The sequence below is a fragment of the Aphis gossypii genome, chromosome 2, assembly GCF_020184175.1.
Source record: "Aphis gossypii isolate Hap1 chromosome 2, ASM2018417v2, whole genome shotgun sequence".
NCBI classification, from domain to species: domain Eukaryota; kingdom Metazoa; phylum Arthropoda; class Insecta; order Hemiptera; family Aphididae; genus Aphis; species Aphis gossypii.
The window spans coordinates 35611214-35626719 of record NC_065531.1 but is presented as its reverse complement, the minus strand read 5'-3'; the positions used below and the strand labels follow the sequence as shown (position 1 = coordinate 35626719).

Here is a 15506-nt window from a genome sequence, read left to right as displayed (position 1 = left end):
TTTCAAAAGACCTATACTTAATTTGAAGTTTAGTTAAAATATATAGTCTTCGGAGGTTCTGTTACGCACTAAATATTCTACTTTTCAAGTTTTCTAATACGTGTTTTATTACATTGTATTTATTGTTTATATTTAATAAATTGTAATACACATAACGCATTTTTATTAACTCAAAAGCGCAAAACATGACTATAAAACGAAAAATAACTATTAATTTCTCCACATATGGGTACAATATGTCCAGTAATATTATAAAATCAATATCCTTCTATTTTAAAAACGAACAAGATAGTACGAAATTTCATGAAAATCATATTTGTATAAACATATAATATCTCTAATATATCGATATAACTTTTTGAAAATATCCCTTTCACTTTCAAACGTAAATACACTTATCCGTTTTAATAAGTTCGTTTTTATATGTCACTACAGCGATTCTTTTTCATTAGTGAAGTATTAAAATATAATATTTATAATTAAATATTAATAATCAACCTGATTTTAATATAATAAAAAATAAATACATAATAGAAACTTTACCTGCAGCCCTTGTTCTCCTCGATCGCCCTTCGGTCCAACCTATATTAATGAGTAAAAAAAAAAAACAAGTTTTTTTAAACATAAGATATACATAGAATATGCGTTCATACCAATATTATGTTCCATAAAAATTAGAAAATTAAATACTACAGCTATATTATATACCTAGTAAATATATAACCGAGTGGAATCTTGGTAGTTTTCACTACACACACACACATATTTATATATACGCCGTACCTAGTATAATAATTATAATATACTTGTGTTTTGGCAAAACAGTGAAGGAAATATTATTTTTTATACCTGTTCTCCTTACAACGTAGATATTTTTATTGGTGTATAATGTTTTATTTGGTTATCACATCGTTGTCCGCCGTATTCAAACAATGTGAACGAGAGGCACGCGTAACCAACCCTCTACAGTATAATATTTATAGGCCGCTGGAGTATATTTATGTGATATTTTTTTACACGGCGACTATTATAATACAACCCCCGATTTTCCATCCCGCCCGTGCCTGTCCGCCCGTAAACCACAACTGAGTAAATATTTTCTTGTGTTCCCTTCTCCTTCTCTTCCTCAACTACAGATTTCAAACTCGCCAACGCTCCCCTCCACGTAGTTATAATATTCTCTCACTCGTATCGCGGTACTTACACACACACACATCATAATATTATGTATATTTGTAACTCTTTGTATACATGAATTTTTTCCATCCTTCTTACGTCGTCTTCAGCGCACACACATATATATATATACAATATACGACAGACGAACATCACGTAAAATCTGACCTTTTTTTCTACTATTTTTCTACTTTTTCTGTATATTTTTTGTCGTTATGCCTGCGGCTGCTACACATTGCACTTGCACCGCAATAATCTATGCTCGTGCGCGACTCGTATTTATTACACTTGTACAAATATATTGTATCGAGACGAAAAATCGAAAACACCTCGTCGTTCAATATATTACCTCGTAATCAATCGTATAGTGAACTACGGCATAACTGCGTTCGTGACGCACAAGTGTTCTTTAAAAATACACGTTTGCTCGGTATCGAAATTCGATATGTAAGTTGTAACTTAATTATTAGATTCAATAACACGCACACGGCTAGATCATTTGTGGAAAGAAATAATATCTCTGAACATTAAAATCACATGGGAATTATGAATCGAAATTCTTCAACACAAAACAGAAAATATAAAAATATATTATAATATAATATAATTTATATAATGAATACTTATGCGGAAAATATTGTTATATTCGAATAACAAAAGAAAAATCGTTAACACAACATAATACATAATACATGCCTAGTAAACTTTATCATGGTTGGAATTAAATAATATTATCGTATCATCACTGTCATAAATTTCGTGAGTTTGAACAATTTCTAATATGTTATGAAATGATTGGTATAATATTCCGCAGCAAAGTATGAGTATTGTAATACTATACTCGAAAACCTATACATAGGTACGAAGAAAGGATAATACTCTAAATAAGCAAGCGCTTGTGTATTTGACACAATTTTTTTTTTTTTTTTTTTTTGAGAGGAGGCTTTATAAGTAAACTTGTGAAAGCAAAACGAACGCGTTCTATATATAATAACATACAGGTATAAACCGGGTATATGAATATAATTTAATTTCATAATAGTATCGTATTACGGTACTATGTGTGTGTGTGTGTGTGTGTGTGTTTATGTATATTGAAACACAATACATATTATACCGGGGTACTTACCAATCCTGGAGGGCCGGATGGTCCTTGTTTACCTTCCACCTGTAATTAGTAAGAATAAATTAATGTTTTTTTTTTCATGTAGGTATATATAATACGCTGCTGCTTTATATAAAACGAATTTAGTATTTATTTATTTATACAACCGTTGACACGTGTCATTTATGTACTATGCTTTGAGTCGTCGTCAAGTATAATAGATACACTAATATTAAACCACGAATTATGAATAATAAAACCTTACCGAATATATCCATTTAAAAATTAAAGTGTAAATACCTACCACGTTTTTAAGTAGTACGTATTATTAGTGATCGTCAATATACCTATAAGCATACCTAACCTAAGTTAAAAATCAATATGGCTTATAATTAATATGCAGTTTGCTTGTAAATTAACTACGTTGTCTTTTGATTTTAATTACAAGCAAATATAATTATATATCTAATCGTCGTTCACACAAAATGTGTTAATGTTGGGTAGTTTCTTAGAATCGAATCATTCATGCACAAAATATATACTTATATATACCAAGCACATATGCTTATTGTAAAAATACCTTTACAAATTATATAATTTCAAATAGTTAAAAAATAAAAATTTTTAGTCGTAAAAAACTAGTTTCGGATAAAGCTTATTATGATGTTCGAATATTATTCAACAAGTAAAAGCTAAAAATTACAAGTATTTTTCTTACTAGTAAAAAAAAAAATAAAACGTTTTTAAAAATCCAAAACCGTTACTTTCCTTACATAAATTTAATTTTAGGCATTCAACGGAAATATTATTGAGTTATTCATTTTTGTTGTCGGCGATAGTAGCCGGTCTTGTATTTAAGCGTTGATTTAATTCAAGGTATATTACAATTTTTTTTTTTTTTTTTTTGAAACAAAAATTGAATAATCGATTTTACGAATTTTTGAAAAATATTTTAAACAAATAATTTTATCATACGTTTTTCAGAAAACCCGCTTATAACAGCGTGCGTAGAATAAGAGCTGTTTAAAAATAAAAGTATTTACATATAATAGTATGTATATTATATAGGTACGTCATGGACAAATGTATCGTTCATTATATATAGTAACCCACCTCGTGTTTTTTTCATAAGGGGGTTCGCATATTATATACCGCAGTAAATAAGTTAAGCCAACCTTGTGTTTATTTTTTACAAAGGGTTTGTATAATAAATGGACGAACATACATTTATGTCAATGTATAAGTATATAATATATTTAGCGACAACAAAGAATCGTATTTTAAAAAGTGAATTTTTTTATAACTGACCATATGGTTTTTTGAACAGATGTCGACTGTGTGGAAGTCCGTCACCTCACTACCAACACCGGTCCCTTACTCCCTCCCCAAATCCCAATAACCTGCAAACTAAAGAGCCGCTAAACCGTATCGTTGATACCAGTATCAGTTCACGTACAATAATATAATAATATATAGTGCATCACATTATCGCACTCGCTTGTTTCGATAATAATATTCAAATTTCCCATTGTATATCAATAATAATAATAATAACGGATTCATTCAACTTACCCCCATTGCTCCTTCGGGTCCTCGTGCCCCAACTGGTCCTGGCGGTCCTGGCTCTCCCGGTTCACCCTAAAATCGAGTTGCGTTATGCACACAAATAAAGCAATTGGACAATCGGCCATTGATTGGATGGGTAATAGGGTAGGGGGACCAGATTTGTAAGTATATATATAATAATATAAATATTAAATACCCGATCATAGGAAATAGAACGTATAAATCGATGAAAATAATAGACCGGAAACGATTTGTCAGTGTATTATAAAAATATATATATCGACGACTACCTGCTGCTTGTAGTAAGCCTGCCGTTATAACGAGTCGGTAGTAATATGATCTGCGCGAATATGTAAATCCCAGGAAAGATTATGTAAATAAAAACCCATTGATCGTGTATGAATACGATTTTATATTAATTTATTGGTTATTTTTTTCGTAAGTTATTATTAAAAATTTTTTTTACAAATATGGTCCACCGTCCCGCAACACGCAGAGTGTCTGCAAATAAGATTAACTTAACTTTGCGAACAGTCTGCTGACGTGTATTTTATTATAGTATTACAGAAAAAAAAAACAAACTATTATAATTACGTAGGTAGTGCCACTGACCAGTAATGTGACGCAATAATTTAATAAAAAAAAAAAATATACAAATGTGGCTGAATACGAACATGCACTTTGTATGTATTTGTACTCACTTTAACCATGACTATGCTTTCCGCCGATATGTTATGTCCACGCTCTTGTAGACCCTATAAACCAACCAGCCACCAACTACCGTAAATAAAAAAACAAAGCATTTCATGCAAAATAAAAACAAAATGGACCTAACGACAAGAGAGAAAGAGAGAGAGAAAGAGAGGCAAGAGGACACGGAGAAAAATATATAAAATAAATAAATAAAAGGAAGAGTGGTTATACGCACAGCCAGGATGTATAATATAATATATTATCATTATTATGAACCTCCTAATCGTTCGCCCGAACGCAGTAAAATAATAAAATAAAACGCTTTCGAGGCGTTAAATTAAATCGTTTTACACCGCAGCTTGATGACGACGACGATAATATAACATCCCGAACGCGAGTATAGAAAAGTCGTAAATATACAAATCAACCGTATTGTTGTTTTTTTTTTAATGTGTACGACGTTAAATAAAACCAAAACGAATATTATATGACTATTGTGATGAACACGTTTCGGCGTAGGTAAGAGATTTTCGAAGAAGTCTTGGCAATAACGCGACGAGACGAATGCAATGACAATAATATTTACAAGACGTATATACGATATACATACGAGTATCTACGGACTGACCGAAAGACAAAAACTCGTATAACCATAACATAAAATATAACATTATACATGTCGGACGTGGATATAATATATAATATTGTATCGTGTACGATTTTGTCCGGAAACAGATACTTTGTCAACATACAATACTTGACAATATTCGCGTAAATCAAGCGTGTTGTTTGAACGCATATTGTATGTAGGTACCTAATATCAAACTTCGATTCAGCTGCTGTATCGCAGAAAAATCGTGGGATTTATGTGAAAAAAAAATACTTCCGGCTACCACATGAAATGGAAATACTGAAACTTGAAAGTACTATTAAATTAAATTCAGTTACAAGGATGTAATATAATAAACCCGCTCCGAATGTTTTTTGTAAAGAATAGCTATATAGCATTTATAATGTTATTTTGTTGTTTGAAAAATTACATTTTTGCATACATCGTGAGATTTCATTTCTTTGCTCTCTATATATTACAATAAAAATATGTTATCGTATTTTTCCAAACCACAAGTTTTCTAAAAAGCCAAATACTGCTAAAAAAGAAAAAAGTTTCAAAAAGATATAAATAAAAATAATAATATAAGATGTTCACATACGCGCACACAAGTGATAATACAATAAGTGCAGATAAACACCTGTATTATAATGTCTATACTACTGGCGGCATATAGAAGATAAAAAAAGATATGCCAATAAAATAATACTAATCACAATAATAATACAAAAATATATAGAAGTCTATCTACAAAAACACCAAATAAAAAAAAAAAAAAAAAATTATTTAAAAAAAAACCTATATCGAAATAGTTCACCTTAACGGCTACGATTTCTGCGTATCCGAGAGTACCTCCTCTCAGCGTTGTTACAGATCTTTTACTGCTGGTTCCCTGTAATAATTGATGATTTGTTATTCATGTTCGATCTCGTGTATTGTATATACATAGAGATACAGAGTGATTCAACTAAACATGATCGTTTCCTTTTATTATATATAATTATGCATTTATTCAAACTCTAATTTTTTAATTCTTAAATATATTTGATGATTCTTGAAAATCATATTATATTCAAATTTTTAAATTTCTTATACTATTTATAGAGCGTCCTGTATTCTCCAGTGATGATACAAACTTCTGTATTCTAAATAAGAACAAACCTTTATTACTGTAAATTGTTAAGCAGATTTTTTGTTTTTTGATACATAAAAATCGAAATTGCAATGAGTGTTTTTCGTGTAAATCAACTTTATAAATAAAATTTATTAATTTTCAATAATGGATTTATATTTAATCTATGGTAATATTTTGTTTAGTACCCTGTACCCAATTATTAACTCGTTAAATGTTTACAATTATTATACAATATTGATAAATAAGTTATAATTATAATTTGAAACTCCATATAATAATATCTTTTAAAACTAAATTCCCATTCACTATTATTCAATTTATTTAATAATTTAGAAATTATTCTCATGAAATTTTGGATATCAAAATTAAAAAAAAATCATCTGTTTTAAAATGTGCAGTAAAAAGTCTGATTTGTCTTAAAAAAAAAAATAATTTATATCGACACAGTCACTTGGTAGGATACTCCTTAAATGGAATTAACGATTTGAAAGTTTCTTTAAAATACAAAGTTTTTTTTTGTTTGAAAAATTGTAAAATAAAAACTTGTATAAATTGATTATTAAAAAAAAAAAAAAAAAGAATGGAGTTAGCATTTTTGGTAAATTATTCTGTATATTTATAATTTGTAGGTATAAAGAAGTATGTAGCAGTCCGAAAGGTAAAAAAAAATCCTCATACACGTGTGTATGAATGAAATCAACTAGCACGGCGCTTTATGAAACGGGGTGAGGAAAAAACCTGCAGAAACGCCAATCGTTCTATATGGAAGTGTATAAGTATTTTTTGTATGCGTATAATATTGCTTTTCGCGGTAAGATCCTCTGAGACCCGCAAGTTATATTGCCTATACTGCATCGGTCCAGTTCCCTATCTCGCTTTTATAAAGTATACCAAAAAAACATATATATGAAAAGCAAATGCGTTTGGCACAGCGTAAATAATATAGGAACGTTGACCTTTCTATTTATGTATATGTTTTAATACGTATGTATAATACGATATGTGCGTGAACCGCTGCGGGTCAGAGATACGCGATATAAAAAAAAAAAAAAACTGAAAAACTGAAAATACTAGGCGAATGAGGCGAGGATCGAGGAAAACAGTGATAAGTGATAATATAATACAGTCGAAAAGGGGGGGACAATGTTATGTTTCTCATTTTACCTTAACCGCAGCATATATGTCGAAATTCGGTGCACTGGAATCGCCTTTCTGTCCTTTCTCGCCCGGATGACCCTGTAAACACACGAAACATTAAATATTTGATGTCAAACGATTTTCGGTAAAATAAAACACGAATATACATACATACGACATACGTGTTCGTAATTACGATACCCCTTAAAACCGTTTTGCCACAAACCACAACTACGGTATAATGAATAATTACCACTTGTTTAAACACACATAGTATACTATGATAATATATATCGTTGTAATATTATACATAGTAAAGTAATAATGTAATAAGTACGAACGGGGAACGGAAGAAAAATTATGGTCACTGCAGAGGGTGGCGATAGAAGTTATTTTGTAGAGGGGTATATCGTAAACAACGAAAAAAGCACATCATATAATATAATACCATACACATCGCGTGTACGATATTATAAAATATGCATGTAAACATATTATAATATATAGATAGGTACCCTCGAGCCGCGGTGGCATACTTTTACGACCGTTTAACGGCCGTATAAACGTACTCGACAGCTTTATCGCAGCGATATGATCGAACGATATGTTTCGCGTAAACTACATGTACACCGTATATGTATATACACTATTATAGTGTTTAATGCTGTGTGTAATATGGCTGGTAGATAGGGAGGAGGGGGTTGAATATAGTGTTATTGTTATAATGAGCGTTTTATTTGTAGATTATGGGCAATTATTATGCAATCACTGCAATTTTGAGGATCCGGTTAGGTTGAGTTTATTATTTTGGAATCTCTTGACCCATCGACATATTCAAAAATAGGGTATGGCTCAATGCCCAATTTAAAATTAGCCCCTTCCCTATCCGTTTCTAAAACGTCTAAAATAAAATTTATTTTATTAATATGTTAATGTTATTTATTATACTTTATAAGAAATGTCTACGGTGAGATCTGAGGCTTAGATAATAATGGTTAGTATATTATATGTATTAATACACGATAATTGAATGATTTATCCGAGCTCTCTGTTACATTGTCGTTTTGTGTGGCTGTCAGTATATCTAATTCGTAGGTAATAAAATGTTCTTTTTATTATATCCACAATTTGAACAATATTTAACTCTACATAACGCGGTAGAGTAGAAACCGACTTTAAATGTACCTATTACATGTGTTATGTGTATACGAGAAGAAGAAATTCAGATCTGGTGATAGGCTGAAACGAAAAAGTTAAAATGATATATCTTAATAGTGGAATTTCAAAGTAAAAAATTGTTGATGTACGATTACGATTTAAGTTTAATTCCTATAGTCTATAATTAATGTTAATTATTGTGCCACTCTCCATTGGCGAATAACTCGTATAAATTTAATTAATATTTAAACATTTTTTTAAACAATTTTATGATGGTTTTAATAAAGCTACCAAATCTTACTGGCAAAGATATACATAAATTACTAATATTTTAAGTTGTAATACACGACAACTATGTACGTTATAGTGAATAATAATTATTATAATATTTAGGCGGCAGTAAAAATATACATTTTATTCACACAGTATACAAACCCATAATATATTATAATTTATAAGATAAAACGTTTAATAATAGACTATAATAATATGTAGCTGTCCTGCGTTACGATCCGTATTATAATAATTATTATTGTTATTTTGTGTAGGTACCTACATATCATTAAAATTCTACAGTGACAAAAACCAAAAAAAAAAAAAAACGGGTTTTTAATTTCCTAAAAAGGAGTCAAGCAACCCACTCAGAAACGATCCACCAGTAATGATTAAATAAACATCTCGTAGCGATTGAAAGGAATGAATGAACGTCTAAACCGATTTGTATACAATATCGTTATATTATTATTATTATTATTGCTATTAGCAATAATTAATTATAAAAATCAGAAATAATATCAGAAATGTATAAATCATTATTAATTATAAACGGCATTTACAATATATTATAATATACGACTTATATATAATATGATATAATAAATATTAAAATAAATTGATATTATTCTCAGACTTTTCACACGTAGAGCACTTGACAATTTATTACTGCAATTATAATTAAAATAAAACGTTTATAAATCAAATAAACATTTCGAAGTTTAATACGACGTAGGCGATAATATTTTTCTCCTTAATAAGCTCATTCATGCAGTTAAATAAATTGAATGGAATAGGTTCAGCACTAATAAACGATTGGAATCAAAACTCAAGTTGAAAGTGTTTAAATTTCTTTCTATGGACCAGTACATAACTATAATAATTATTTTTCCATACATTCGGCATACCCACGCTTGCAATCACTTAATAATATTTTAAAATCAATCATTTTGTCATATATATATATATATAAATACGTGATTAGACATTTAAGTTAGGCGGACTTACATGGTTAATTTTTCCGATATTAAAATAAAGTGACCCCCTTATTTAAATATTTCTACCAACGCAATAACATTTATTTGTAAACTAATTTAATATTTAGTTTATATTATGATTAAACATACCTACTGTATTGTCTGTATTTATACATTTGTTTAAAACTATGTTACCTGTGTATGTGTTGTAATCGTGTATCCATCTAACAAATGTCTAGCATAACAAATTTATTTTAGTATTTATATTCATCAGAATCGATTCTGGATAGTTAGATTTAGTATAAAAGTGAACTAACCTATTTTCAAAGTTAAAAACATTATTTATACTTAGGCATTGATTTTTTTTTTTTCAATATTTAAATTTTCAAATAAGATGTGAGTATGCATGTTAAATATTAAAAATGTTAAAGTTTAGTTTAAAAATTAAAATATAGAAAAAATCCAAATCTTAATAAAATACTTTATCTTTAACTTTCATAATAGGCTAGTTCATCCCAACATTAAAACTAAACAACAAAAGTAATCAATTTTGATGAATGCAAAATTGATATACCATACGTTTATAAGACAAAGACAACGTAAATATGGTTAGCTTACTCTTAAGGTCTACCATTAATGGATTTATTAATAAATAACTAGAAATGTATTTTCCAGTTCGCATTTAATAAAAATGTATTTGGAAATTATATCGTAAATCGTAATTTGTTAAAAAATTTGATATAAAAATTAAACCAAAAAGTGTTTGCCTAATATTAACGTATTTTACTTAAATTTTACTAATTTAATTTTTATAAGTAGTATAGTTCACACGTAATTTTAATTTATAGCGTAATTGTAATTAATATGCTTAATACAAATTTCAAATGTATTATTATATTTTTGATAAATATAATGTATTTAAGAGATTTTCATAGTATTCATAGGTAACATTATAATTGGTACGAAATCTGAAATGAAAAACTATTCATTGCATCGATATTATAAATCGTGCATAAAAAGTATTCAAACCAATTTATTATACACACGTCATAAATAAAAATTGTATTCGAAGAAAAAGTTAGCGTAGGAAAATATTATGCTCTGTTGCATTATTAAGATTCGCTTAATTATATTTATTCGTACCGAACAAACTATTAAATATAATAATATGCGCCAGATGTTCTGTAAGTAAATGTTTCGCATTTCCCGCCTTTCTTCCGCCTATACTTTCAAACCGCTACAAACTACTCGTAGAATTCGAGGAAATCGACCAAAGATATCTTTTCAGAGATTCCATCTGATAAAACGCCATACATTATAATACAATGTGTATAAATTTTGTAAAGTAAGTATTATTTAACCTTCCTTTGTATCACGTCTGTGATGGGCAGTTTAAAAAAAGGTTTCCGTTTTGCATGTCTTGAAGATGAATCATCGAAAAGCCAAGAACATGGGTGAAGGGATAAGCATAAATGTAATAACGACTGCAATGTGTGACAATAATATATACGTTTGGACATCGAAAAAATGGTCATTTGAAATAAAACACTGTTGACATCGTTAGGATTTTCAGATGTACAATATTTTATTATGTTACAAATATACGCCACGTTGGATTTACTTCAACTATAATACAAAGATGACAAAGACGTTCAGCTCTGTTCGAAAACCATTTTCGCGTACATGACCAGATTTTAAAAAATCTTCCACGATCACTAAGTGGAAGTGGTATAGATGATTTTAAATTCCTATATATTATAATATCATGTTATACTCTATTAAAATTAAATATACTTGTATAGAATAATTCGCTAACATCTCCAACCTACTCTATACCTATTATCTTGGACCTAATGATGATGTATTAGTGTTTATAAATAAGTTTAATAACTCAGAAACTACTCATCATTTAGTTTGAACTTCGATATGAATAGTATCTATACCTACTGAATCAAAATTTTTAAAAAGTTCATAATGCTGCTAGACCAATTATTGGAACATAAGCAATTTATTATGTATGGAATATTTATGTGTAATATGACTAATATGTAAAATGTATACCTTAATGAAATTTAATGCGAGAGAGCTAAACTTTAATCTTCTAAACTATTTAAAATAATCTTTAAAATAACCTTTAAAACTTAAATCTACTAATTTTTTAATGGAAGCCGCTAAAAGAGGATGATTCTTTCAAGTTATACTATAGAATTTAATTTAATCATTTTCAAAAGATTTGTATTTATTTTCCATTTTCCATTTTAATAGCTTATACAAGAAAAATATTTAACGTTTCCATCTTTAAATATTATATTAGATATATGAAAATGAAAAAAAAATTCAGTTTTTTGAATGTCTCTTTTTATAATCAAGAATGTATAAGTTAATTAATTTAAGATTTAAGCATACATTCAAGATTACAACACAGTAATCGAACATCGGATTACATTAATTAAACTTCCACTTATTGGTCTAAAACTACAATACATAAAGGGTGCTTTTACAGCCTTAACAATGATATGATAAAAGTAAATATATGAATTTACTCTATAGGTAGGTACTTTTGGGAATTATGACAGTGAACTATGTATTTGTATAACGAGTGTTCATCCTAGTCAGATTATAAGTACTATTATAGCCTATCACATAGTATATAAAATAAATAGGTACACTTTATTATACTACTCTATAAGTTATAAACCCATATACTGTCCAAACTTTCAGACTATATAAATTTGATTTTCTAATAAATAGTTGTTTGGAATAAGTATCTCTTATTTTTTAGAAGTTACTGAATAAATTAATAAAATAAAATAAAGGTATTATGCATGATATTGTATACATAATATTTATGTAAGTATTATGAATTATAGCAATCTGGTACAGATATTATTTTCAAAAAGTAACATATACTACTAATACGCTACCTATATGATATCCAATTATATACATTAATATAGAATGACTCTTATTTTATTGTAAATGTGGAAATAATTTTTAAAATTATAATATTTAGGTATTTTAATCATAGAAAAATGTAAAAAATAGTATACTTGTACTTAGAAAAATTTGCAGAGTAAAAAATTATAAATGACTACCTAGATAATAATTTTATAATAATTAATATTTTCCCAAGACACTCTAAGAAAGTCTGAAAAGTTCGATGGTTCATGGTAAAATAATCATCATGTATAGTACAAGGGTGCGACAATCGACGCATATAGTTGTATAAAATAATGATACATCCTTGTAATAATAGTAAAAGATAATAATGTATTCGCAACACGAACGGAAGCATTAGTTTTCCAACGAAGGCAGACGTACAACGATACATCTCCACGGTAAATACTATAATACGTATATTATACACGTAACCTACCTATAAGCTATAATATAGGTTCTATTATGATTGCGGGTTGTAAGCTGCAGTTTGTTTACGAGTGTGTTTGTTATGGTTTCAGTGTGGATATACTATTATGTATTTATGTAAAATAATGTAATACGGTATTTTATTCTACTAAAGTTGACCGTGGTTTTCGTTTCACACGATAAAAATTAATTTTTAATTCAGTACGTCATGTTTTATTAAATTTTATTGCAGTAAACATTAAATGTAAATTTATTTCAAAATAATAGCGAAATAATTAGTATTGTCACAGTTATTGTAATACACAGTTACACACTTACACACGTTATGCATATTAACGTAAGAACATAATATCATATGATTGGTTGGCTAAACAAAGGCCGTATTATAATAATTCATCCCATAATAATTTGCTCGTATAAAACTAATCGTAATTTAATAAAACAAAGTGGACACAAATCGCTATTATTTATAATCCTTATACATACAATACACATAGTTCAACTCGCATGTGTGTATAAGCGCTTGAAATTAATTTAAAATAACTTTCTGGAGATTAAATCAACTAATTAACAACAGGATGCATATTAAATATTATGTAATAATAATAACATAATATTTAAAATAGAATACATTTTACATTTTACAATTTGGCTTGATGCTGGTTTATACCGCATAGTTCTACAGTTTATAGACAAAGAACAACTTATAAACTTTGAGTCCGACCAACTCAACTACATTAAGTCGTAGAAGATAATGAGAAAACTTTAAAATTTTCACATTACTAGAATTCATTGTGTTATTACTACTTATTATTATTATTATTCTCTTCACACAAAAGTTAATGTGTGGATTTTGAAATATATTTGTCTAACTTCTATTTAAATTGTAATATTTCTTATTTGAATTGTTTAGTAATTTAAAAAAAGGTCACACACTTCTTACGATATATAATATATATCACTAAGAATGCATTATACATTATGATGGTATTCTATCGGTATACCTATGTATAATAAAAAATAACGATATACCTATTATATATATTATTACTATATTATATACAGAAGAATTCAACTGGATTTTAAAATTCGACAACACGTGTATACATAAACATAATTAAGTGCGTACAGGTTTCGACTCTACACTATTTAATGGCGTATAGTAGTCGGTGGCAATATACGTACATAGTAGGTATATATAGTACGTGGTACATTATTTCTTTTTTATCTATAACACTCGAATAAAGTTTTAACAGATGACGTTATGAGGAACTATAATACTTGAATACTTGATGTATAATAATAACAAAACGGCCAACACGCATGTTTATGGTTGACTATATTACAGTGTTAATGTTGTGTTCGATAAAGACATTGCTTACAATATTATAGTTCCCAGTATACTATACACATTACGGAAAAACTTAAGCCTATACCTATTATATAATAATATTAACTCTCAGCTAATGATCACTAAAAGCTAATGTACATTATTATTTAACGTGTACAAAATCAATGGTTGTAATCCAACGACTCGCAGCTACTTATACAATGAACATGTCTTCTGATTTAGATAGCTCGGTCCACACAGGTAGGCATGTATAGTATTGCGGGTTGCGACATAATATAATAGTGCATACCTACTAATATAGCCATCAATTAGCCGTTTTTCTTTATTTGACGAAGACATCCTCTGTTATACGTTATATAAATTTTATTTTTATTTTTTACGTCAAAATGAAAACAGAATATTATTATATAATAAATACGAATATAATATTGTGTAGGCGAACGACAATAACTCTTATTACGAGTCGTGTTACGGCCGAGTAAAACGTGCGCCATTGTCGATATAATATAAATTTCCTATATTATTATCATACTATCGTACTCGAGAAGGCCGGAAACGCGACAATTATATTATAGCGGCGGACGTCCCGGTGTATAATAAAAACATCGAGGTGTGCATATGTCGTCCTCGCCTAAACTTTTATTATTATTATTTTTAAAACGATATTCATACAAGCCTACGTAGATCAGTAAAATAGGAGAAGAGGTTTTACGCATAGTAAAAACGATTGACACGGTTTGGACATGAAACCTACACGGATACACATACCCACAAATCAGTACAGATTCAAACTAATGAAGACTAATTTCCATTTAAAACGGTTTCTTTTATTTACTTTCAAAAATTGATATAATATAACAGTAGAATGTGTATATTGTAACTTTGACGTATACAATTTTATTATATACATCTATGTATAATATAGTCAGTGCATGTGAAAACTTGTCATTATTGCGTTG

At 28.5% G+C, this 15506-nt stretch overlaps 1 protein-coding gene across 16 annotated transcripts in view; it reads right to left on the bottom strand.

Moving 5' to 3' along the window:
* LOC114127428 (collagen alpha chain CG42342) overlaps positions 1-15506 on the bottom strand; it is a 103644-nt gene that overhangs the window by 26204 nt on the left and 61934 nt on the right. For 9 of the 16 annotated variants that reach the window (XM_050201766.1, XM_050201751.1, XM_050201754.1 and 6 more), the window contains 5 exons: positions 7450-7521; positions 5968-6042; positions 3854-3919; positions 2306-2344; positions 544-582 (listed from right to left, as the gene is read on the bottom strand). In XM_050201766.1, coding sequence (XP_050057723.1) covers positions 544-582; positions 2306-2344; positions 3854-3919; positions 5968-6042; positions 7450-7521 — 291 coding nt within the window. Of the gene's footprint in view, positions 1-543; positions 583-2305; positions 2345-3853; positions 3920-4548; positions 4603-5967; positions 6043-7449; positions 7522-15506 lie in introns of all 16 variants that reach the window. The other 7 variants (XM_050201752.1, XM_050201757.1, XM_050201761.1 and 4 more) reach the window with 2 other exon arrangements.